This window comes from Schistocerca americana, chromosome 4 (assembly GCF_021461395.2).
Source record: "Schistocerca americana isolate TAMUIC-IGC-003095 chromosome 4, iqSchAmer2.1, whole genome shotgun sequence".
Classification (NCBI taxonomy): domain Eukaryota; kingdom Metazoa; phylum Arthropoda; class Insecta; order Orthoptera; family Acrididae; genus Schistocerca; species Schistocerca americana.
The window spans coordinates 564,064,383-564,091,385 of NC_060122.1; the positions used below are offsets into that span (position 1 = coordinate 564,064,383).

The 27,003-nt window shown below is 40.1% G+C and overlaps 1 protein-coding gene across 1 annotated transcript in view; it reads left to right on the top strand.

Annotated features, from left to right (window-relative positions):
* LOC124614042 (integrin alpha-PS5-like) overlaps positions 1-27,003 on the top strand; it is a 586,089-nt gene that overhangs the window by 326,006 nt on the left and 233,080 nt on the right. The window contains exon 10 of the mRNA XM_047142872.1: positions 5,325-5,427. Coding sequence (XP_046998828.1) covers positions 5,325-5,427 — 103 coding nt within the window. The remainder of the gene's footprint in view (positions 1-5,324; positions 5,428-27,003) is intronic.

Sequence of the window (27,003 nt, forward strand, 5' to 3'; positions counted from 1 at the left end):
GGGCCCAATCAAGACATCACCAACAATGCCTGCCCAAACGTTCACAGAAAATCTGTGTTGATGACGTGATTGCACAATTGCAAATTCTCATCAGCCCACACATGTTGATTGTGAAAATTTACAATTTGATCACGTTGGAATGAAGCCTCATCCTTAAAGAGAACATTTGCACTGAAATGAGGAATGACACATTGTTGGATGAACCATTCACAGAAGTGTACCCGTGGAGGCCAATCAGCTGCTGATAGTGCCTGCACACGCTGTACGTGGTATGGAAACAGTTGGTTCTCCCGTAGCACTCTCCATACAGTGACTTGGTCAACGTTACCTTGTACAGCAGCAACTTCTTTGACGCTGACATTAGGGTTATCGTCAACAACATGAAGAATTGCCTCGTCCATTGCAGGTGTCCTCATCATTCTAGGTCTTCCCCAGTCACGAGTCATAGGCTGGAATGTTGTGTGCTCCCTAAGACACCGATCAATTGCTTCGAACGTCTTCCTGTCGGGACACATTCGTTCTGGAAATCTGTCTCCATACAAATGTGCCGCACCACGGCTATTGCCCCGTGCTAATCCAGACATCAAATGGGCATATGCCAACTCCGCAATTGTAAACATTGCAAACTCCGCATTTGTAAACATTGCACTGACTGCAAAACCATGTTCGTGATGAACACTAACCTGTTTATGCTATGTACTGAGGTGCTTGATGCTAGTACTGAAGAGCAATGAGTCGCATGTCAACACAAGCACCGAAGTCAACTTTACCTTCCTTCAATTGGGCCAACTGGTGGTGAATCGAGGAAGTACAGTACATACTGACGAAACTAAAATGAGCTTTAACATGGAAATTAAGCGTTTCTGGACACATGTCCACATAACATCTTTTCTTTATTTGTGTGTGAGGAATGTTTCCTGAAAGTTTGGCCGTACCTTTTTGTAACACCCTGTATACTTATGTTGGCAACATCCATACAGTCCTGACTGTCTATGGATGGATAAATAAATAAACAAATAAAAATAAATAAATAAATTGAGGAAGTCATTCCGTTCAAGTTACCTCATTATGTCCAAATTCAGAATATGTCCTAAGATTCTACAACAAATCATTGTCAAGGATATTGGATGGTAGTTTAGTGGATCACTTCTACCACCCTTCTTATAGATGGGTGTGGCTTGTGCCTTTTTCCAAAAACTGAAGACAGTCTTTTTTGAGGGGTCTACGATAGATTATAGTTAGAAGAGGAGCTAACTCATCTGCAAATTCAGTACAAAATCTGGTAGGAATCCCATTGGACTCTGGAGCTTTGTTCAATTGTAATGATTTCTGCAGTTTTCAACACCACTGACACTAATATTTCTTCAGTTCACCTTTTCACTGGTATGAGAATTAAATTGGGACAATTCTTCTGTGTTTTCCTTGGAAAATTAACATTTGGAAACTGAGTGGAGCATTTCAGCTTCTTTACTACCCTTGATTTCAGTTCCTGTCTCATCACTAGGGACTGGACACTAACTTTGGTGCCACTAACACCTTTCTATATGACCAGAATTTCTTTGGGTTCTGTGAAAGATAAAATGACAGTATTCTGTTACAGTAGTCATTGAAGGCATCAAGCATTGATCTCTTAACAGCCAGATGCATTGTATTCAATGCCTTTCTATCTGTAGCCATATACTTTGTTTTACACCTATTATGCAGTAATCTCTGTTTCTGTATAAGTTTCTTTATAGTACTGTATACAGTGGAGGTTTCCTCCCATTATGAACTGCTCTGCTGGGTACATATCCATCCAGTGCATGGTCAACTACTCTTTTAAATTTGATCTGTAGTTCCTCTAGATGCTCCTGCCCTGTGCTGAAAGTTTGAAGTTTGTCATTGAGATATGACACTACTGATTTTTATCTAGATTACTGAACATATGAATCTTTCTGCTTGTTTTAGTTGTCTTTTGTACTTTGGTAATCATTGTTGCCACAACTGTGTCATATTCACTGATATCAGTTTCAGTGTGTACATTCTCAAAGAGGGCAGGTTTATTTGCCGCCATTCAATCTAATATATTTCTATCATGAGTGGAGTTTCTAACTCTCTGTTCTATATAGTTTTCAGAGAAGGCATTTAGAAAAGTTTCACAGGATGTCTTATCATGCCCACCACTAACAAAGCTGCAATTTGCCAGTTAGTTGTTGGATGATCAAAGCCTCCACCAGTGGTTACAGTATGGTTGAGGAACTTATATACAAGTGAACAGAGGTTTCCTCTAAAGTTTTCAGTTAGATCAGGAGATGAGTCTGATGGGTGATAGAAGGATCCAATTATCATATCAAGCCCACCCTTGATATTGAGTCTTGCCCAAACAGTCTCATATGCAATTTCAGTTTGTACCTTAGTGGATTTGAGTTTCTCGTCTACTATGGAAAACACACCACCTCTAATTCCTTTCAACCAGCTTTCTGTACCTAGTATTATGTGAGACTCACTGCTTAACCCAAGCACTTAATCTCTAGCACTTTGTTGCAAATGTCTCAGCAGTTTACCATCAGGATTTTAATACTCTCACCTGTGGGAGGAATTTCGTTCAAACTTACACTGATAGTTCTGAATTTCTTAAAGCTATTGTTATCTGGATTGGATGGAGTGCCACTTGATGGAAAAATCTCTTGTGTGCACATCAAACACAGTCAGTTACCTGAGTAGCAGCCCCTGATGTATAGTGCTCACCTGACCCATTTAGCTATACCCTGCAGTTCTCAACACTAAGGCACAAATCCAGGAAGTCACAGCCTAGCTTGTTACAGAACTTTTGAAGTCTCTGGCTCAGCCCTTCCATTCAACTTAGAACCAAAGGGCCATGATCAGTTCTGGGGCAATTCTGCAAATTGTGAACTATGTTGAAACTGCATGTGCTAGGCTGGTTTTCTCAGCCTTCTCTACCAGTCACTGGAATGATCCAAGAGTGACCTCAGAGCCCAGACAGCAGGCATCATTTGTTCCAACATGTAGCACAGTCTGCAGTTGGTTGCACCCTGTTCCCTCAATGGCCGCTGGAATAGCTTCTTCAGTGTGTTGAATTAGGCACCCGGGCATACACACTGAATACACCTGCTGTCCTTTCCTGTCCCTTGCTGACATTTCCATAAGAGCTACAATCATTCGCTGTACATTTGAACTGCCGACTGATTAATAAACTCCTACCCTTTTGCATTTACCTCCTCCTGACACTGAACAAAACAGGTTTCTCCACAACAGGTGAAGTGAGTTCCACTGGGCCAGTTTTAGTTTCAGTGAAAGACAGGGGGATCGGTACAGCACCTTGAGCCCTCCCTGATCCACAGTAACTAAATTACAACTGCTAATTTGCCACAGATTCTTCATAGATCTACATCTACATCTATACTCCGCAAGCCACCTGATGGTGTGTGGTGGAGGGTACCTTGAGTACCTCTATCGGTTCTCCCTTCTATTCCATTGTTCATGGAAAGAAAGACTGACAGTATGCCTCTGTCTGGGCTCTAATCTCTCTGATTTTATCCTCATGGTCTCTTTGCAAGATATATGTAGGAGGGAGCAATATATTGCTTGACTCCTCCATGAAGGTATGTTCTCAAAACTTCAACAAAAGCCCATACTGAGCTACTGAGAGTCTCTCTTGCAGAGTCTTCCACTGGAGTTTATCTATCATCTCTTTAATGCTTTTGTGATTACTAAATGATCCTGTAATGAAGTGCACTGCTCTCCATTGGATCTTCTCTATCTCTTCTATCAATCCCATCTGGCATGGAATGCACACCGGTGAGCAATATTCAAGTAGTGGGTGAACATGTGTACTGTAACCTACTTCCTTTGTTTTCAGACTGCATTTCCTTAGGATTCTTCCAATGAATCTCAGTCTGACCGACAATCAACTATATATGATCATTCCATTTTAAATCACTCCTAATGCCTACTTCCAGATAATTTATGGAATCAACTGCTTCCAGTTGCTGACCTGCTATATTGTAGCTAAATGATGAAGAATCTTTCTTTCTATGTATTCGCAGCACATTACACTTGTCTACATTGAGATACAATTGCCATTCCCTGTACCATGCATCAATTCCTGGCAGATCCTCCAGATTATGCAAAGGACAATGATAGCCTCCGAAAATTCTCAAAAATACATGCTTGTTTGTGTTGATATATAATAGAGCTCAGGAGTAATGTATTCTTTGGCAGGACTGTGAACCACAAACACTGATTTGCTACAAAATAAATTTCATATCCAAAACACTCATACTGGTAAGTTACAAAAATATAGTTTTGTAAGTATAAAAAACACTGAAAATAACATATTTCTCATGTAATTCCACAATGAAACTAGGGAATGATTGTTTTGAATGAGTATAGACCTATCATTCTCAAAAATTTTAAAAGAACACAATTAAGTTTAAAGCCTACAATTAACAATAACAGTACAAGATTGTTGTGGCATTTGTGAATGTTCAAAATTTCAGAATATATCACAATACAAACATGCCAAAATTATGCAAATAGTGAAATATCTGAATCTAGTACTTTAAATTGGCACACAATCTTGTATACATGGTCTTGCACAAAGGAAACTTACTAAGCTGTCTTTATATATAAATAAAGGTATGTTTTGTACGGATTTTTCACTTAGTTGATTCTGTACACGTTTCTACGTTGGCATGCTGAAGAAGAAAACTGCAGCATGAGTTTATCTCAATCAGAATCTTTGAAATGTCAAGTGTATATGTGTGGTTAAAAGAGTAACAGGATGAGTTTACCATTCTCCCCTAGCCATCAGACCCCCGGTATTTAAACCCAATGGAGACTCTGTGGCATGACCTATATCAGGCTGTTTGTGTCATGGATCCACATCTGAGAAGTCTAAAGCAGCTGGCCACAACTCTGGAATTGGCATGGCTTCACAACCTTGCCATTACCTTCCAGGACATCAGTCAATCTCTGCCTGCATGTTTGCACCACAAAAGGTAGTTTTTCAGGATTTTGGCAGTTAGTCACATTAATGTGACTGGACCTTGTAGGTACTCAGTTCTGTGTTTTTCACTGCTGATTTAATCTTCAGGGAAAGCGTGTAAAAGCAAATTACATTATACTTATCATTTTTTTCATTCTTTGCATCTCACTGCTCATATTTTTCACACATAAAACATACTTTAACCATTTTAGGTTTATTCACTGCAGGGATACGTCTTCACATTCTAGATGATATTTTAATTGCCATATTCTGTGATTGTTCCATATATATCTGATTAATTAATACACTGTCCAGTATTTAATGTTCATTTTTACAGAAGTCTATGAAGCTGTATCAGAAAATTGATGGTCAGAAATCTGGAGGTCAGTTTGGTTTAGCAGTTACATCTCTAGGTCAACTGAATCGAGATGAATGTGATGGTGAGTCAGTCTAGTTTCTTAGCGATTTTCTTTTAAAAATCCTAAACAATGTAGGCCCAATAAAATAACTAAATTATTAATCTCATTAAGTCATTCATTTTAGGTAAGTTACATTACATTAATTTTAAGAACTGTTACTTATGAATTATTGCATATTTTTGTCTTAGTTTCATATCCTTAAGATTTTAAGACATTAGCCTTACAACTGAAGTATAGAGGGTGATGTTAATAGCCAGATTATTCTTGGCTTTAACTGACAAGTCCATTGCCAGTGAAGGAGAGGGAATAAGCTTGCATATAGACAAAAGAAACCTATGTTATGCAGTTTGTTGTCTCTTCATCTCAGTAAAACAGTAGTAGGAGTAATGAACTACTTTAATATTTGGAAAGGAAGTCATAATCCTATTTTCTGAGATCAGTCATGACCAATTGCAAAGTATCCTCTGTTTATTTTCATCTGCCATTTTATATATAGAATGAGTAACACTGGAGCTAATTGCTGCAAACAATGGTGTGATGGCCAAGCTGTTGTGACACATAACACAAACAAACACTGGATTTTGAAACTTTATATCATACAGCATGACAGCACAATGTACAATCACATGAAACTATACCCAGAGGTGATACAAAGTCTGTTTTCCAAATCTTGAGTGTTGTATGATAGCTAACAGTTAACAGCACAAATACATTATATCTGGAAAGCTCATGTTTGGCTAAATATAGGCAAGCATAGACGTCACTGGCTTTGGCAAAGCTAGATTTGAGTCGACATGCACAACTGGTGTTGTGAACTCATGCTAGAGGCTAATGGTGGAGCCTCAGGTGTCGATCCCCACATCCACAGCTAACAAACCTTAGCTTGTCACATGAAGTAACTTGTGTGGTTTGTTGGCATGTGGAGTTGCTGGTGCAACTGGCACAACACACTGATCTGAAAGGTAATGGTAACTGTAGGTTTACCTCCCCCCCCCCCCCCCCCCCCCCCCACTCCCCAGGGTGGGAATCCAAATGTAAAGCTGGAAATGTGCTGACTGTCGATGGCTATGCCATATGGTCAGCAATGGAAACCAGAGACAATGTTGTAATGATGTCAGGGCTCCAGAGTGGCAGCTACCCCTCTGGTGCACTCTCCAGTGAAGTCCCTGGCTGGTAATATGATCTGAAGTGGTGATGTGCCTCATGGTGCAGAAGCTGGATACAAGCCTGGACTCTCCTCCTGTTGCTACAGTAACCTGGAAAAGCTAATGATGGAGAAGAGTGGGCAAGCTCTTCATTCGCCTCCAGCTCTTCTATTACTGAAGGATGGGAAAATGGTGATTGAACCCCTAGGCTCACACACGCTTGCCAATTGGGAATGTTGGAGAGGGAGGAGGGACTGTGGAGCTGGATGTGGACAGTAGTAAATGCAGGAGAGAACAGGGTTGACGTTCATGTACCATCTCTAATAGGCTGTTTTCAGCAAGTGCTGATTCCCTGTATGAAGTCTTTCTTAAAAAAAAAAAAATGCCTGGGCATCTTCACAGAAGCATCTTGGACTTACTTTTTCATCTGCTGTTTGAATGTCGAAATGAACCTCTCTGCCCCTCCATTTGATTGGTGATGGAAAGGAGATGAGTATATGTCTTTCACTCCATTCTTAGCACAAAAATTCTCAAAAACCTATGCCTGAACCTTTGGACTGTTGTTGGTCTCTAACATCTGTGGTAGTTCCTCGATGGTGTATATCCTTGATGACACAATTATTGTGTATTCTGCAATGGTTGTTTGACAGTTAACAGTGGATGGTATCTGGAAATAGTCAAGGTGCACTTGTTGCAATGGTTTGGTGAATGCTGACTGTGGTGAAAAAGCCTAATGTGGGGCCACCTGCTGCTCTGTGCATCTGATCTGGTGGATGAGGCTCTATATTTCCCAATCAGTGGTCAGCCAATAAGTGTGGAACCAGGTGAGCAGCTTGGCCCCCATGCACCGGATCCAGGAGCTTTGTTGTAAGTTTGTTGGCTCAGTAAATGTGCTGCAGTATGCTGTGTCGTTAAGTGGACCACACCATTGACGACAATGAAATGATGTTGCAGGCCACAGTAATACCAAAGAGGACTAGATAGTTGCCTGATCAGTTGCTTCTGTCATCCTCTCTTTATTATCAGATAATATGGACTGAATTTGTTTAATTTCCTCTAATCCAGACAATTTGTAAAAACAAGTAATGCTAGACTAAAGGCAATAAATATAATTTATATATAGAGTGAAGTAGTACAGTCAATGCTGTGTGGTTTTCAATGTTTGGTGGAAGCATTGGTCTCTGTCTCCACAAAAAAACTGTTCACTATTTTGTAGGTTAAATGGTTTAAACTAACACCTCAGTACGGTATCTGTGTTCAACAGCATGTACATGCATGCACACACACATGCACACACACACACACACACACACACACACACACACACACACACACACACACACACACTGATACACTCACTAGGTTCAGGCCCCAGTGACATTTACCTGGTTTTGTCCAGAGAAAAGTTTCATCTACATATATACTCTGCTAGCTACCAAGCGGTGTGTGGCAGAGGGCACAATTCGTGCCATAGTCATATTTCCCCCTCTGTTCCAATCGCGGATCACGCAAGGGAAAAACGACTGTCTGAACACCTCAGTACAAGCTCTAATTTCCCTTATCTTTGAATGCCGATGACTGCAAAATTTGAAAGTTGGTGTTAATAATATATGCTCTACATCCTCGGCAATGATCATATTATGGAATTTAGTGAGCAGCCCCTTCCATTTAGTGCGTTGTCTGTCTACAAGTGTGTCCCACTTCAAACTTTCTAGGAGATTTGTAACGCTCTCATGATGGCTAAATGTACCAATCACAAATCTTGCCACTCTTCTTTGGACCTTCTCAGTCTCTTGAATCAGACCCAGCTGGTAAGGGTCCCATACAGACGAACAATAAGCCTGGACAAACTAAAGTATAGTAAGCAATTTTCTTTGTTGAAGGACTGCATCACTTCAGGATTCTACCAATAAACCACAATCTAGAGTTCACCTTACCCATTACTTGTGTAATCGGATTGTTGTATTTGAGACCATTTTGAATAGTCACACTCAGATCCTTGATGGATGTTACCACTTCTAGAGACTGGGCATTTATTTTGTACTCATGCATTAATGTGGATTTTCACTTTGTTATACGCAGTAGGTTACACTTACTAATATTGAGAGATAACTGCTAGTCATTACACCATGCATTTATTTTCTGCAAATCCTCATTGATTTGTTCACAACTTTTGTGTGATACTACTTTCCTGTGGGCTACAGCATCATTGGCAAACAGTCTAATGCCACTGTCAATACCATCAACCAGATCATTTATGTAAATCATAAAAAGCAGCAGACCTATTACGCTGCCTTGGGGCACACCTGATGTTACACTTGTTTCTGTTGAAGTCTCCCCATTCAGGACAACATACTGCTCTCCGTCTGTTAGAAAACCTTCTATCCAACCGCATATGTCATTGAATAACCGTAAATTTGCACTTTTTGGAGCAAGCAACAGTGCGGAATTGAGTTAAATGCCTTTTGAAAGTCGAGGAATATGGCATCAACCTGGGAGCCAGTATCCAGAGCCTGTTGTATATCATACACAAAGAGGGCCAGCTGTGTCTTGAATGACCACTGTTTCCTTAAACGATGCTGGTTTCTGCAGATGAGCTTCTCAGTGTCTAGAAAGGTCATTATGTCTGAACACAAAATATGTTCCACAATTCTACAATAAATTGATGTCAGTGAAATTGGCCGGTAATTATATGCATCCAATTTTCTCCCCTTTTTATAGATTTCTATGACCTGGGCCTTCTTCCAGTCCCTTGGAACTTTCCACTGTTACAGTGATCTCTGATAGATGATGGATAAGAATGGTGCTATATTTGTAGCATAGTCAACATAAAATCTTACTGGGATACTTTCTGGGCCAGAGTCCTTCCTGGTGTCTAAGGATGTTAACTGTTTTACAGTCACAAATACTTTAAACACTATGTCAGCCATCCTTGTGTTTGTTCAACAGTTGAAAGGGGGAATGGTGCTGCAGTCCTCTACTGTAAATGAGTTTTTGAAAGCTAAATTTAGAATTTCAGCCTTATTTTTATCATCATCCGTTACATTATTTTTAGAATCTGCAGACAAAATATTGCTTTCAAATTTGTTAGAAGAATCTCTCATTGACCTTTTGACATCTGCTTTCATTTTGCATAATTTCTGTTTGTCAGTGGGGAAGCAACCACATTTAAAGTGACTGTGCAAAATGCTCTGCTTTCTCAGCAACTTCCTAATAAGTTTGTTGAACCAAGGTGTATCCTTTCCCTCCCTATATTTTTGCTAGGCACGTACTTCTCTAGCATGTGGTGGACAATAGCTTTAAATTCCGACCAAAGATGCTCAATATCTTTGAGTCCCATGGTGAATGCTTGGAGCTGACTATGAAAATATGCATTAATAACACTTTTATTTGCTTTCCCAAACAACAAAACTCTATGCTGTTTCTTTGGTTTTTTTTGCAACTTCCACATAGCCACAATGACATTATGGTCACTAATATCTTCTTCTAGATTAACTTCCTCCAAAACATCAGGTCTGTTTATCACCAAGATATCTAATATGTTCCCATCTTGAGTTGGTTTTCTAACCAATTGCTCAGGGTGTGTGTTGATAGCACTCCTATAATAACTTCACACAAGATTTTGCTTCTGCCCCCTGTGATAAATGTGCAATTTTCCCAGTCAGTGGATGCCAGATTAAAGTCTCCACCTATAACTAATGGATAATTTGGATATTTATTTCCTATGTACTCAAGACTTTCCCTGAAATGTTCTGCAATGCTTGTTGTGGATGTTGGTGGTCTATAAAAACATCCTAATACAATGATCACTGCTTGTCTGATTGACGACTTTATCCAGACTATTTCACAGTCCGACCCAGTACTGATCTAAACTGCATTTAAACAGCTTTTAACTGCAAAGATCACACCACCTCCCATAGCAACAGTCCTATCCTTCCAAAAAATTGTCCAATCTGAGTTGAAAATTTCACTGCTATTTATGTCTGATTTCAACCAGCTTTTGGTACCTATTACAATATTGGCATTATTACTCTTTATTTTGGAGAGTAGCTCAGGGATCTTGCAATAGACATTTTGTCAATTTACTAACATGAGATTTAGCATATTTAAATCCTTTGGAATGACCAGTCCAGAAGAACTAACAATTTTTATGGTTGGTGCATCCACATCGGTGTCATGAACTGGTAATTTTTCAGGCTAATGGCTTCTTTCCCTAGGCGAGGAACCTAATCTAAAAAAAAACCATGTGCACGCCACAGGTAGAGTTAATATTCTCAACACAACACTTTTATTCAACATCCACGGTCGTCCCGTAATGCAAAACTGCACCACACACCTTCCTGTCACTCCTAAACATTGTTCACACTCACTTGTGACAGTCATTTGGTATTAAAGTCTACCTATTTGTGGCTGCAGCCGGCCACAGAAGACCATATTATAATACATGTGAGGCCCATGTTATGATATGGAAACAGAAAATGCCAGCAGTACTCCTAGTGGTTGGACATGAAGTTCCAATACAGGAAAATACGGCATATAAATTTGTATTGTTGCTTTGCAAAATAAGAGTATTAGGTGGTAATATTTTTAATTTAAAGTTTATAGTTGGGCCTGGTGGTTTAGTAGTGAAGTTTTTGTTACTTTGCAAAGTAATACATTCAAGAAATCTCATCAAAATATAATCTTAACTCCTGACCTCCTGAGGTTCACAACATGTAATATTTTGTAAATAACATTGTGGGTGCCTTTTGACTGTATAATTATTTATTTGTAAATCCCATATTGCAATTTTGACCATGTGGACATTATCAGATGAAAATAATTTGGCACATGTGACAACCAAATAAATCATCTGACATGACATAACCCAACTCATAAGCTGATTTTGTCACAGTCTGTTCCTGATTATGACGTTAATGTGTGTATTGCCCTCTTTGAACTGCATTGTAAATATAATATTTGCACTGCATACTATTAAATTTTTTCTCACATCCTTAATATTGGGTGAAGTAAATCATTCCATATTTGTTTTAGTTTCATATGAAGTAGGAGTTTGTTTCATTGCATGGTAATCTGTGGACTCATGGCTGTTTATTACTGCTTTTGTAAGCAGTAGTAAAGTGTGAACTGCTTAATTTAAATTTGTTTTAATTACATTGCTCATATTCTATGTTATTATTGTTCACATCCATTTTTCATAATGTCTCATATTTAAAGGTGATCTCAGAAATTTTCGCTGCAAATGGTGTTTTTTAGTACATGATTTCTGCTAAAATGTATTGTTTGAAGTCCTGGTTAATAATGTTTGAACACATTAGTATTAATGCTGGTGCATTTCTGGTATTTGCAAGGAAGAGCATTCTTGTCACTAAGAGTACAAAGCATACTCATCTACATCTACATCTATACACTGCAAACCACAGTGAAATATGTGACACTCAGTGGCAAGAAGCAATACCATTCAAAGTGGAATTACATACTCATTCTGTCACAAGATGTAATAAAGTTGCATACCAATTCTGCCAAAAGTTATCATGGATTTCTCCATTAAAATGTGAGAAAGTACAAGAAATGAATGCAAACAATAATAAAGTAGAATTTGAGCAATGTACTTACTATGCATTTAAATCAAGCTGTTCAAACATGGATTCATAAGCACTAACAAATTTAGGCTCTATTTAAGTCCACAGAACACCATGCAATGTAAACAACTTCTGCTTTACATGAAACAAAAACAAATATAAGAGTTCGAACTTTAATAGTGGCAACTATTTATTTACACCTCGTACAAAATAGATCCATGTTTCAAAGTTGTACTGACCTTCAAAGTAGTCACCAGTATTGTGTATAACCAATTGCTAGTGATGTGGAAGTCGTAAGATACTCTTAGCAGTGCCAGTTTGGTCAATGTTTCACAATATCTGTCTAAGGTTATTGTCATCCCAGGTTGCATGAAATCAATGAGAGTATCCCCTTATAATACCAAAAGAGTCACCAAAACTGCAATAATCCAATGTTTCTGTAAAAGTTCTTTCAATTGTACCTTGAGAAGCTTCAGGAATGTGTTCAACAAGTTCACGGACAGTGAGCTTCTGATCTTTGAGCAGCTCACTGTTGATCTTCTGGGCAATCGCATCTGAAACTGGTGGTCTTCCAGTCCATTCTTCATTGTGAACTTCTTTCTGACACTCAGCAAAAGCCCTGCACCATTGGTAAATGTGCTGAATGGCCATGCACTCTTCACCATAAACCTTAGTCAGTTGCCAATGAATCTCCAAGGGCGGTAACTTTCTTGCGTGGAGAAACCGGATTACTGCATGAACCTCACACTTGTGGGGGCAGTGATCAACACTTCCATCTTTGATGGCTGCCAAGCCAACACTGAGCAACTTAGCGAACTGTGGATGGGCAGGCTCGAGGGTGGGAGAACCAGTGCATACGGCACTGTTGTTGGATTTAACCTAGCACCTTCCCTCGAGGCTGTAGCTCATTGGGAACCTTACTTTTGGTACAACCATTGTACAACTGGATTCAGACTCACCCCCAACAAGACATATCGCAAAACATTACTAAATGCATTCTCCAAGAACTACCTTGGACAGGTAGTTCAGAACCTCACTCATGCTGGAAATACACTGTGGGGAGGGGGGGGGGGGGGAGGGGGGGGGGGGGAACAAAACCAATAAAGAGTTGTGTGACATAAACGAAAGTTGATAGGCATATTTCTACATCTGAAAGATGATGTCCATTTAGATTTCATGCCGCTTGCATAGGAGTGGCACTAGTAGCACCACTATGAGTATAAGGATGTGAATCAGATTTGCTTTAAATACACACTGTAACAATTATGAGCATGAGACTGGATGTGGTAAGTTGATGTTAGCCAAGAAATTGTGTAAGGCAACAAAGACACCATTATCAGCACCTCACTGAGTCTGAACAAAGTCATGTAATAGGATGATGAGAAGATGAATGGTCCTTCTGTTAAGTTGCCAAAAGACTTGGCAGGAATGTAGGCCCTGTAGATGATTGCTGGAAGTGGTGATCACAGGAACATTTGGTTGCAAGAAGACTGGGCTCCAGATGACCACATGACAGTGCTGGCAGTGCTGGTCATGTAAATGTATGGTCACAAGAAGACTGGCCTCCAGATGGCTATGTGGCTCTGCTAACAGGGAAGACCATCATGTTCTCCATATGGTTCTGGCACATTGTGCTGCATCTGCAACAGCAATTTGAGCAGCTGTTGGCAGCACAGTGACAAAACAAACTGTTACAAATTGGTTGCTTCAAGGAGAGCTCAAGCTAGGTGCCCTGTAGTGTGCATTTCGCTGAACCCAAACCACCATCATTTGCGAGTGCAGTGGAGTCAGGCAACAGCTCATTGAAGGGCAGGGCAGAAGTATGTTGTGTTTTTTGCTGGAACCTGGTTCTGCCCCTGTGCCAGTGACGGCCATGTGTTGGTTAGAAGAAAGCCAGTTGAGGGCCTGCAGTCAATCTGCCTGTGTGCTAGACACACTAGTCCTACACCTGGAATGGGGTGTGATTTTGTATGACAGTAGTTATCCCACGCACTTTGACTGCTAATTTGTACATCAGTCTGGTGGTTCGACCTGTTGTGCTGCCATTCATCAGCAGCATTCCAGTTAGTGTTTTCCAGTAGGATAACACTTGTCCACATACTGCTATTGTAACCACGCATACCCTACAAAATGTCAACATGTTGCCTTGGCCTGCTCAACCACCAGATCTGTCTCTAGTTGAGCGCTTATGGATTATCAATGGACAACAACTCCAGTGTCATCCACAACCAGCATTTTCTGCCTCTGTATTGATCGACCAAGTGCAACAGCCATGGAACTCTATCGCACTGACTGACATCTAGCACCTGTGCAGCACAATGCTTGTGCATTTGCATGCTTGCATTCAACATTCTGGTGGCTACACTGGTTATTAATGTACCAGCAGTTCACATTTGAAAAGGCTTATCTTGTGTGTACATTAACCTGTGGCAGAACTGCCAGAAAATATTAATATCTTTGCTTTTTTGTACTTCGTTTTACTTACTTTGGTTGTTGACTAGTTGGTGTGAGACATTAGTCATGACTGTTACCGTGATTGTCGAGAACTACTTCTTTGTGTTTTGATTTATCTTGTGCCAATAAAAATATTACATAGTGAAAGTAAATGGTGGTTTCTGTGTTATAAGTATAACACTCGCCATACTGGTGACCTCCGACATGCAACATACGTCCGATTCAACAATGTGGCCGTTTACTTCGACATCTCCACATCGCTCACCTTCTGCTCCTTTCGGACTACAACATGATACTAATGGTGCCTCTACACTGCCTTCCCATGGTTTCGTATGCACAATGCCACCAACAACTGGGATAAAATTGGAAGATAAGTACAACGCCGTGGAGTTCTCTCTGTCATCAACAATGCCGTTGTGGAGTTTTTCAACACCATCAGTGATGTCACCTGCTATGAAATCTTTTTCTATGTTCGTCTATAACAAACCAATCATGAGTGCTGTGCCTAAATTTGTGACTCACAGTGCGTCATATGTACAACCTCCGGTGACATGTAGTGTGCAACAGTGCCCCAACACTATGAACCTCACAGACTTTTCGAGCCCACAGATCACTTGGAGCTCCCCATATATTGCTGATAAATCGGTTTTGGACACATTCTCTCCCCACCCACTACAAGACTCACTACAAAAACAGATGGGTACAAATTTCAGTGACAACAATTACTGGTTGGACAGTCGTCGCGCCCCGATTGTTTCCACAGCCCCGGCTGCACCTGCTGCGCCTCCCGTGCCAGCCATGTTTAAACCAGCCACTGTGAACGCTGCGAGTGACAGCTTCATAAACACTCCACCACTTCCATCTGCTGTGCTAACAAATCTTTTACATCCACAACACAAGAGTGAGAAAATTTCTAAATTACCAAGGTTCACGACGGACAAACCGCATACATGGTTTATTTTGGCAGAGACTATATTCACCGCCCTAAACATTGATTCAGACAGTGCTAAATTTATTGCACTTATTAATGCCCTAGAGGACCACGCTGAGTGGGTACAGGACTTAATGCTGTCAGTGGCCCCCGCAAATCGTTACGCACTGGCAAAACAACAGATCTGCGAACGTCTAGCTAAGACTACACAAGAGTCTGTGTTATACATACTGCAAGATGTACATCTCAAAGACTCAACTCCTTCACAACTGTGGTGACGTATCAGAGCAGTGTTTGATAGTAAAACTATGCCAGATGAAGCTTTACTTTCTTTCTGGGTTGCAAAGCTGCCGCAAGCTATCCAACTGCAGCTCCTATCACACGATCAGGAACCTCTACAAGTGAAATTATTGCTGGCCGACGTTGCATGTAAGATAATCAACAGAAGAAAGTTGTCTATGTGTGCATGTCTCAATATTATGCCTCCCCCCCCATGGCAGAGGCCAATCTTTCCAAAACAACAGACAGAATACACTGACTGATCACCAGATTCCACGCCATCCTTCACTGTCCCATACCACAACTTCAAGTGACGTCCTTCACCCAGTAACAACACAGGATCAGCAAGTTTATCCTCTCTGCTGGTATCACTCTGTTTATGGTAATACAGCCAGGAATTGCTGCTCACCCTGTGCAATGCACCCAAACACACATGGTGGGCCGCTATAGGCGCACCGGTCCCCACTGTGATGTCAAGTCACCTAACAGATCACAGGCTAGTACTTCTGAATTATTCTCTCGGACGTTTGTATATCCACGATATAGCTTCTCAGAAATGGTTTTTAGTGGACACTGGTGCTGATGTGATCATCATTCCACGTTCAATGGTCACTTCTACAATCATGCATTCGCCTCACCAAATCAGAGCAGCCAACAATTCCTCATTAAAGGTTTATGGTGTAACGCAACTTCGCATTTACCTCGATGATACACATAATTATGAATGGACATTTTCGGTTGTAGAAATCAATGTGCCAGTATTAGGATTGGACTTCTTAACTGCTCATAACTTTTCTTTGGACTTAATTACAACTGCCCTCTGCTCAGTGGATTTTGAACAAAAATTATTGGTGAGATTTTCCCCATCCACGCTGACAGAATGCAGCTCGAATATGTCCTGTCAACAAGACAAAGAGACAGTTTCTATTCTATCTAAGGAGGTCAAAGCTGCCGTAGTGAAGTTAGTTACACAATGCCTTGAAATCGACCAACTGTCTGAAGACAATGCAAAGCTACTTCAACGTTGTGATGTCCTGACTGATGAATTGTGTGGGTTTAGAGAGGAGATCAAGATTAAAAGTAATAACATGCACAAAACTACATGGGACCTGCATACTGCACCGCTGTTTATACGCAGCCACAGCAGTGCCTGCCACGACCCGGACAGCGAAGATGGCAACCCGCCCAGCAACCTCCCACCCTGCGCTTCACCGTCCGCCTTTCATCAAAACACAGAGGCGACAGCTGTTACAGGCGCCACCGCACATGTGCACACAATGGTTCCTTCATGCAGTAACACCATAGTCAATGGAACCCCACCGGCTGTCGCACAGCGCAGCTCCGCGGACAACACTGCAGCTTTCACTGAACTACCGTTCAATGATAATGTATTTTAGGTTAGTTCCCTTTCCTACTTACCACGTACCGACGATAACGTCGCTCCTCCCTGCATCCCTCCACGTATTTCGGACACATCTATTCACAAAATCAAGGCCTTTACTACGGGCGTCTGTCACAGGCTTAACACAACTGAGGTACCGCCTGTCCGATCTCGCCCCTGACGCCTCAATGCAAAAAAACTTACCGCTGCCAAAGAACGTATTAATGCACTTTTACGCTTGGGTATAGTCCACCCCTTGGACAGTGTGTGGTCTTCCCCAATACATGTCGTTCCGAAAAGGTCAATTCATTTCGACTCTGTGGAGACCATAGGCATTTGAACGCCAGAACAATACTTGATAACTACCCTGTTCCACACCTCCACGATTTTTCACAATCTATGTTCGGTGCCAATTTTTTCTCTGTATTATACTGCAAAAAGTTATATCATCAGATTCTGATGCAGCCAGAAGATATCCTCAAAACCGCTATCATCACCCTATTTGGACTATATGAATATTTGTTTATGTCTTATGGATTGAAGAATGCTGCCCAGACCTGGCAAAGATTCATTGACACCATTCTACGTGGCCTTAATTTTTGCTATGCCTACCTAGACAACATTATTATTTTCTCCACAACTGCTGAGGAACACAAACAACACCTTCAACAGGTTTTTGATAGATTGGCATGACACGGAGTTGAGATTAATCATGACAAATCCCAACTGGAGAAGCCAGAGGTTATTTTCCTGGGACATTTGGTCAATACTGAGGGCATTCGTCCCACCTCAGACAGAGTACAACAAATACTTGACCTTCCCCTCCCTCAAACCTATAAAGAGTTACGTAGATACCTCAGAATGGTAAATTGTTTTAGACTCCACATTCCACATGCGGCATCTCTTCAAGCCCCTCTCACTGAGACCTTAAAGGGAAAGAATACCACAGGTGACAGACACATAGAATGGGATCAGACCATGCAGCGAGCTTTCAACTCACTTAAGTATGCCTTGGTGAACGCTATTACCCTGTCTCACCCTCACCCTGATGCCTCCCTGACTATAACCACAGACGCTAGCGATAATGCCATTGGTGCAGTTTTGCAACAGACCCTACCAACAGGTACTACACCCCTGTGTTTCTTTTCAAAAAAGCTCACCGAAATGCAAAGAAAGTGGTCCACATTTGATCATGAACTTTACGCCATTTATGAGGCCATAAAGTACTTTCGTACAGATATTGAAGCCCGACTTGTGACAGTTTACACAGATCACAAGCCCATTGTCGAGGCTCTCCGCAAACCAGCATTAGATGTACTACCCAGAAGGTTTCGTCATATGGATTTGGTATTACAATATGTTTCAGACTTTCAATATATCAGGGGTAATGACAATGTTGCAGCAGACTTACCTGTCATGCCTGTCCTCCCTGAAGACAGCTATTGATCCTCACCGCTTACACGAGCTTCAGCTGTCTGACTCAGAGATACAGCACCTTCTCTCTGACTCTGATACTTCCTTACAAATTGCTCTACTTCCCTTCCCTAATGATGATTGCTCTTTGTATTGTGACATTGAAACAGGTCATCCTTGTCCTATAGTCCCTAAAGCTCTTAGGAAAGATGTTTTTGACACAATCCACAATCTTGCTCACCCGAGCATTCGCGCGACTACGCACCTCATTACAGAGAGATACATTTGGCCTCATGTAAAAAGAGATTGTAATCAGTGGGCAAGAGCATGCATACCTTGCCAGAGAGCCAAAATACACAAACATACTAAGTTCCCATTAGGCAAATTTACTGTGCCCTCAGGTAAATTCTGTCATGTCCATTTGGACATCGTCGGTCCATTACCAGTATCTAACAACTTCCGTTACTTACTGACCATGATAGATCGTACCACACATTGGGCCAAGGCTATCCCTATCGCAGACATTACGGCCAACACTGTAGCTAATGCTTTTGTCCACCATTGGCTTTCTCGTTTTGGTTGCCCTACTTCACTTACCACAGACCAGGGGAGACAGTTTGAATCTAATCTGTTTATTTGCCTCTGTCAACTGTGTGGTATCAACAAATCCAGAACTACAGCCTATCACCTGCAATCTAACGGCCTAATAGAACGATGGCACCGTACCCTGATGGTCGCTCTCATGTGTCATTCTTCCTCTTGTACTGAGGCACTCCCCTGGGTGCTTTTAGGTTTGAGGACGGTTTTCAAAGAAGACCTTAAAGCGTCAGTTGCTGAGATGGTATACGGAGAAAACCTCGCACTTCTGGCAGATTTTCTTGGTGATCCTCCTCTACTTCCCAAGGATCAACTTCCCGAGTTGGTACGATAGGTTCGACAGTATATTACCAAGTTACGATTTCGCAACCTCGATCGCATGCTACCCCTCTGGTTTTCATACACCCACACCTCAGTTCTTGCAACTACGTGATGCTTAGATAAGACGCCGTGCGTCCACCCCTTACTCCACCCTACACTGGTTCATACCGGGTCCTGTCACACTCTGAAAATGCTTATACGATCCTCTTTAAGAACAAACCATCTGTCGTGTCCATTGAGCGCTTGAAACCAGCATGAATCCTTAACTACACCGACATACACAATAATGAATTTGTTTTGCAGAAAACTTCAGAGGCCTGTCCTCTCCCTTCTCCACAAGCTAATCAGACTCTCTCTGCAAGTCAAGGCCCCCCTCTTTTATACTTCACGCCTCCGAGTGCCAGCAGAAATGAACTAGTGTTTCAAGTGAACTTGAGTGACTATGATGTGGACTCTATAAAAATACAACTTGTAGACACTTTTCTATTTTTATTTGAAATTCAAAACTATTCAGTGCCGTCTGACCAGAAAGACATTAAGCTATTACAGTGCTTCATTGTGGCTCCTGGTACTTTACAAAATGACATTTCAGCCTATGTAGACTCCAATAATGTTTTATTTATAAGAGTAATCCCCCCCCCCCCCCACCCCTTTCTCTTTCACCTTTCCTGAATCCTCCTACCCCTATTGCTATCACCCGTGCTGGCCGCACCGTACGGCCACCTATCAGACTTCAAGATTACTTCATGCCTTAAATGTTTACCTTCCCTTTATAACTTGAAAATGTAGAGGAGATATGGCTCAAGTTTAAAAGAGTAGCTGACAAACCACTGGATAGATTTGTAATTAGAAAAACTGCTTATGGTGGGAAGGATTCTCCGTGTTGGGGGGATTCTCCATGGTATACAGTCACTGTAAAGAAGCTTTTAAAGAGAGACTATGATTAAAAAAGGGAAGAGGCTGAATGATAAACATTTGGCTGTCAAGAGGACAGTAGCAGAATGTAATTTTGTCATATGATGACATGATGGAGACCGTGGCTGTTGTTTGAAGACAAATGTTGATGATGTTAGGACAGCAACCAGCCACAAATTTACATTCAGTTCCTTTATTCAAAGAGTACCATTACCAGTTTTGAATCGTGATTTATCCTCAGACAGTTTACACACTTTCTTTATGACATGTGTTGTGGTTTTTTACAGATTAATTGCCATGAAACGTTGGTTTTGAGGGTTTGTTTTCATAATATACATCCAACAGATGTAAATGCATTCCCACTGCATTCTTATTGTTGCACACGTAAATTGTTCTCACTGAACACTTTAGATTTGTCACTGAGAAGATTTCTATCACACACCACATGTTTTGATACAAACAGGGAATCACATCAGTCAGGTATTTGCTGTGTTCCTTGACTTCTGAAAGGCATTTGACTCAGTATTTCACATAAGCTCATTACCAAAAATATGATCACATGGAGTATTATACGATATTTGTGACTGGATTGAGAATTTGTTGGAGGCTAGGACACGGCATGTTATCTTGAATGGAGATTCATCAACAGATGTAGAAGTAACTTCAGGCATGTCATAGGTAACTATATTGGGACTCTCGCTGTTCGCATTGTATATTGCAAACAATATTAGTGGTAAAATCAGACATTTTACAGATGATGCAGTTACCTGCAGTTCAGTATTGTCTGATAAAGGATGATTATATAATTAGTCAGATATTGATAAGTTTCAAATGCAAATATTGGAAACTTGCTTTAGATGTTTTTAAATATAAAGCATCACACTTTAAAAAGTGGAAAGAGTAGATTAGATTAGATTAGATTTACTTTCATTCCAATTGATCCGTAGTGAGGAGGTCCTCCAGGATGTGGAACATGTCAGAAAAACAACAATACATGACAAATATTTAAACTAAAACAAATAAGCTAATGTACCATTCCACAGGTCCCAAGTGGAATGATCGTCATTTTTTAATGAACACTAAGAGTCATTTTACAAATACTATTGCACTGAATTTAAAATAAAAAAGTTTTATATTTATTTATAAGGTAAGAAACATGTAATACAACTACTGTAATACTTATTTACAATGAACACATTACTGCACTGAAATGGTGCAGAAGTTAGATTATACTTACACACACACACACACACACACACACACACACACACACACACACAAATTTTCAGTGAACACATTACTGCACTGAAATTGTGCAGAAGTTATGTTGTACTTATATACAAATCAGTTGGTTTTCCTCAGAAATTCATCAATGGAGTAGAAGGAGTTGGCCACCAATAAATCCTTTAGGCTTCTCTTAAACTGAATTTCATTGGTTGTTAAGCTTTTTATGGCTGCTGGCAAGTTATTGAAAATGTGTGTTCCTGAATAATGCACACCTTTTTGTACAAGACTAAGTGACTTTAAATCCTTGTGAAGATTATTCTTATTTCTAGTATTGATTCCATGAATTGAGCTGTTGGTTTGAAAAAGTGATATATTTTTAATGACAAATTTCATTAAGGAATAAATATATTGGGAAGCTGTAGTTAGTATCCCTAGTTCCCTAAACAGGCTTCTGCAGGATGTTCTTGAGTTCACACCACATATAATTCTTACTGCACGTTTTTGTGCCCGGAAAACTTTAGCTTGGCTTGATGAATTACCCCAGAAAATAATCCCATATGACATTATGGAATGAAAGTAAGCATAGTATGCCAGCTTTTTCATTTTTATATCCCCTATGTCTGACAAAATTCGCATTGCAAACAGAGATTTGTTAAGACGCTTCAGCAGTTCTGTGGTGTGCTCCTCCCAGTTGAATTTATTATCAAGCTGTAATCCCAAGAATTTAACACCGTCCACTTCTTCTATCTTCTTGTCATCATATGTTAGACATATACTCTTGGGACACCCCTTACAAGTTCTGAACTGCATGTAGTGTGTTTTTTCAAAGTTTAGTGACAAAGAATTGGCTAGGAACCAGTGATTAATGTCTACAAATATTTTATTGGCTGATCTTTCTAAGACTACACTTGATTTGCTATTTATTGCAATGTTTGTATCATCAGCAAACAAAACAAACTTGGCATCTGGTAATGTTACTGATGAAAGGTCATTGATATACACAAGAAAAAGTAAGGGCCCCAAAATGGAACCTTGTGGGACCCCACATGTAATTAGTTCCCAGTTGGATGATGCCTGATAGCTTGATACATGTCTCTTTCCTAATAACACCCGTTGTTTCCTGCCAGAGATATAAGATTTGAACCATTTTGCAGCATTTCCTGTTACACTATAATATTCTAGTTTACTTAAAAGGATATTGTGATTTACACAGTCAAATGCCTTTGACAGATCACAAAATATACCAGTTGCCTGCAATTTTTTGTCTAATGAATTAAGTACATTTTCACTGTAAGTGTAGATAGCCTTCTCAATATCAGAACCTTTTAGAAATCCAAACTGTGACTTTGACAGTATGTTATTTGAGATAAGATGGTTATAAAGACGACTGTACATTACTTTTTCGAAAATTTTTGAGAATGCTGGCAACAGTGAAATTGGACGGAAATTTGATGCTATTTCTTTATCTCCCTTCTTAAACAGTGGCTTAACTTCAGCATATTTCAGCCATTCGGGAAATATTCCACTGATAAACGACTGGTTACACAGATAGCTTAATATGTTACTTAGCTCAGAATCACATTCTTTAATTAACTTTGTTGATATTTCATCATACCCACTAGATGTTTTTGATTTTAAAGATTTTATGATGGACATTATTTCTGTTGGGGTAGTGAGGGTCAAATTCATATTATGGAAGTTACTTGAAATGTCTGGTCTAAGGTAATCCATAGCAGCATCTACCGAACCTGACAACCCCATCTTTTCAGTAACAGTTATAAAATGTTTGTTAAAAAGTTCTGCAACACTATACACATCTGTCACCAATGCGTCATTTACTCTTAATGCTATTTGTTCCTCTTCATGTCTGGTTCTACCGGTCTCCTCCTTCACTATATCCCATATTGTCTTTATTTTGTTATCTGATATGACTATCTTTTCCTTGTAATATATTTGCTTTGACATCCGTATTACAGTCTTTAATATTTTGCAGTATTTCTTATAATGTGCTATAGCATCAACATTGGAAATGTTTCGGATTGACAGATACAGTTTTCTTTTTGTTTTACAAGATACCCCTATTCCTCGAGTAATCCATGGCTTCTTTGTAGACTTTGCTCTAACCTTGGTAAGTTTTGGGGGAAAGCAGTGTTCAAATAAGGTAAGCACTTTATTAGCAAAAATGTTATATTTTTCATTCATGCCATGAGCACTGTAAACATCAGTCCAGTGAATGTCTCTGAGCAGTGTCCTAAAATAATCAATTTTTGGCTTACTGATTACCCTCTTGAGCTCAGATTTAACAGATTTTATATCCTGTTCAGTATTAACATTTAACAGAAGGAACTGCATGTCATGGTCTGAGAGGCCATTGACTATTGGTTTTGTAATATAATTTTGTTCATTTGACTTTTCTATAAAGATATTATCAATGGCTGTTTGTGAGCAAGTGGTTATCCTAGTGGGGAACTTTACTGTGGGAATTAAGTTGAATGATAGTGTTACTAACTCAAATAGGTTCTTATTGGGAGAGTCTTTAAGGAAATCTACATTGAAATCACCAGCAACCACTATTTCTTTGTTTTTGGTTGTTAAATGGGCCAGTACAGCTTCAAGGTGGTTTACAAACAGATTAAAGTTACCTGCAGGTGCTCGATATACACTTAATATTATGAAAGATTTTTTGTGAAAATCTAATTCTGTTGCACATGCTTCCATATGCTGTTCTAGGCAAAATTTATGAATGTCTATGTTCTTAAATTTATGACAGTTCCTGATGAATGTGGCAACTCCTCCTTTCTCCATTTCTGATCTACAATAGTGAGATGCTAACCTAAACCCTGTAACACTTAAAAGTTCTATACCAGTGGTCACATGATGTTCAGAGAGGCAGATTATGTCAGCTGGGTTTGAAGACTCTAATTCATCTATGCAGATAGTTAATTCATTAATTTTATTTCTCAGTCCTCGAATATTTTGATGCAATAAAGATAGCTGACATTTCACATTGACTGACTTAAAATTGGATGGAGTTAAAATATCTGCTGACAGTTGAAAATTCTTAACCAATGGCTGTTTATGTTGATGTAATAAGCTGGAATTATGTTTTTTGATTTCTTTCTCAAACTGAAGGTTTGTCTCAGTTCTAACCTCTCTTAAAATTTGTTTTCTTTCTGTCCTCCCTACCCTAAAAAAGGGTCTTTTCTGAATCCTATAACCACTGGTATTTTACCACTCATGACAGTGCCTCCCCCCTTTAACTTTCCTGCTATTTCCCCAGCCAATTTACCCTTCCCCTTCCTGTTGAGGTGAAGGCCATGCCTAGTATAATCCCACCTACTGACAGAATCAACATGAACCACACCAATGTGTGACCCCGCACCCGACATGAGCAGCCGTTCCAGGTCCAAATTAACTCTCTTGACAGAAGAGTTCAAATGAGGTCGGTCATGGCGCCCAAGAACAGATACAAACTCAACACTGGTATGCCTCGATGCTGATGCAATCTTCGCCAGGTCACACTCTATGCTGTACCCAGGATCTCTGTCAATACTGTTACCTGCCCCACCCACTATAACCACGGTGTCTTCCTTAGTGAAATCTTTGCAAAGTGATCCTAAATCCTCTGTCACCTGCTCCAGACCAGCACTAGGTTTAAAAAAATTGGTGACCTGGTATTCTGATCCTAGTTCATCCTGCAAGAGTTGGCCAACACCTCTTCCATGGGAACTACCTAACAACAACACTTTCTTTCTCTTTACTGATTTCCCTACATTCTTACTTTTCAATTTGCTGCTGAAAGTTTGTTGTGCCCTGTCTACACCTGTAACTGCTTGAGGCTCACCAGCTTCTAACTGAAGCAACAGATCAAATCTATTTTCCACATTCACCATAAAGCTGTCAGACAAAGTTCTAGGCCTGTTCCTCCTGTTGCCTGTTGCCACTTCCCACCTCTCTTTACCCTTCTCCCTCCTTAACCTGTCAAGATCTCCCCTGGCCTTGTCTAACTCAGCCTGAAGGGCAGCAATTTTCCCCTCCTGTTCCAGTATCTTCCTATCTCTACTACAAATCCTACAAAACCACTGATGAGTCTCATTTACTTCCCCTATTCCCACGCCACTACAGTCACCCACATGGAAAAAACTACAGCACCCATCACACCAAAGCCCCGACCTAACAATTCTACGGCAAGTCAAGCACTTTTCACTCATGATAAACGTAATAATTTATTAAGAATAAGTCAGTTAAATTACAGATAAACACGAAAATATGGTTACACAAATTTGGCCTATACGCAACTGTGTGTAAACAAAAACAAAAGTGCAAAGTTTCTGAAACAACAAGTTAAACTTTACGCTACTTTCCGGAAATGCTAGTTAAATAATGAAGAGGTACGCTAAGTTAAATTGCTGGAGAGAGCAAGGAACAACTAAACGAAATTCTATAGATTTGCTGCAGCAGAACGTAAACAGAAAATACGACTGTACGGTCTTTTCGTAGTATCCTTTGGACAACACATCAGTCATTCGCAATTTTACAAGGGGTACTTGGAAAGTTTTGTAATACAGCTTTATTTATTTAAGTTTTTTGATGTAATTTCTGCCACACTGAATACACCTCTACATCTTTCAAAACCAATTCCTAAACCAGTTCTCCCAAGTTTCTGTAGGGAGTAAGGCACACTCGTTGGCCCTAGCCTTCAGGAGGTCTTCATCACTTGAAAACTACACTCCTTTCAACTTCATTTTCACATGCAGGAACAGTGCAAAGTCACAAGGAGCAAAGTCTGGATTGTAAGAAGGGTGGTCAAGGAATTTCAGTCCTTACCCCTCAAATGTTGGTGCATAGTTTGGTGTGGTGAGCTGGAGCATTGTCGTGATGGAGGAACCAAGTGTCCTTTCTTTACTTTGGTTGCAGGTTCTTCAAAAACTGGTTGACTTTGGGCAGGCACTATGTCACCTTCAAAGACCAAAACTTTGTTTGGAGTCTTAGTCAGTGCATCATAATACTACAGCCAAGTCTTGTCACCTGTCATGATGTTATTTGTGTACTGTTATTGTCTCTTAGAAAACCTCTTTAACATCTCCCAGCACTAAGTCAAACATCTTGTCATCTGCTCTTCCATCAGTCTACATTCAGAATTACAAAATTCTCAAAATGCAAATAAATTTCATGGAAATTAAGAAATAAATCAAGTCAAATCTCATTAGTCATTATAGCATTGTGATACAGTGAGGTACTTTCTGCCATCCAATTCACAGTGATATGCACAGTATTGATGTAAATGTAGATGTATGTGTAGATACCAGCATAGATAATTTCCCACTGACAGTCCATGGCAGTCTATTGACT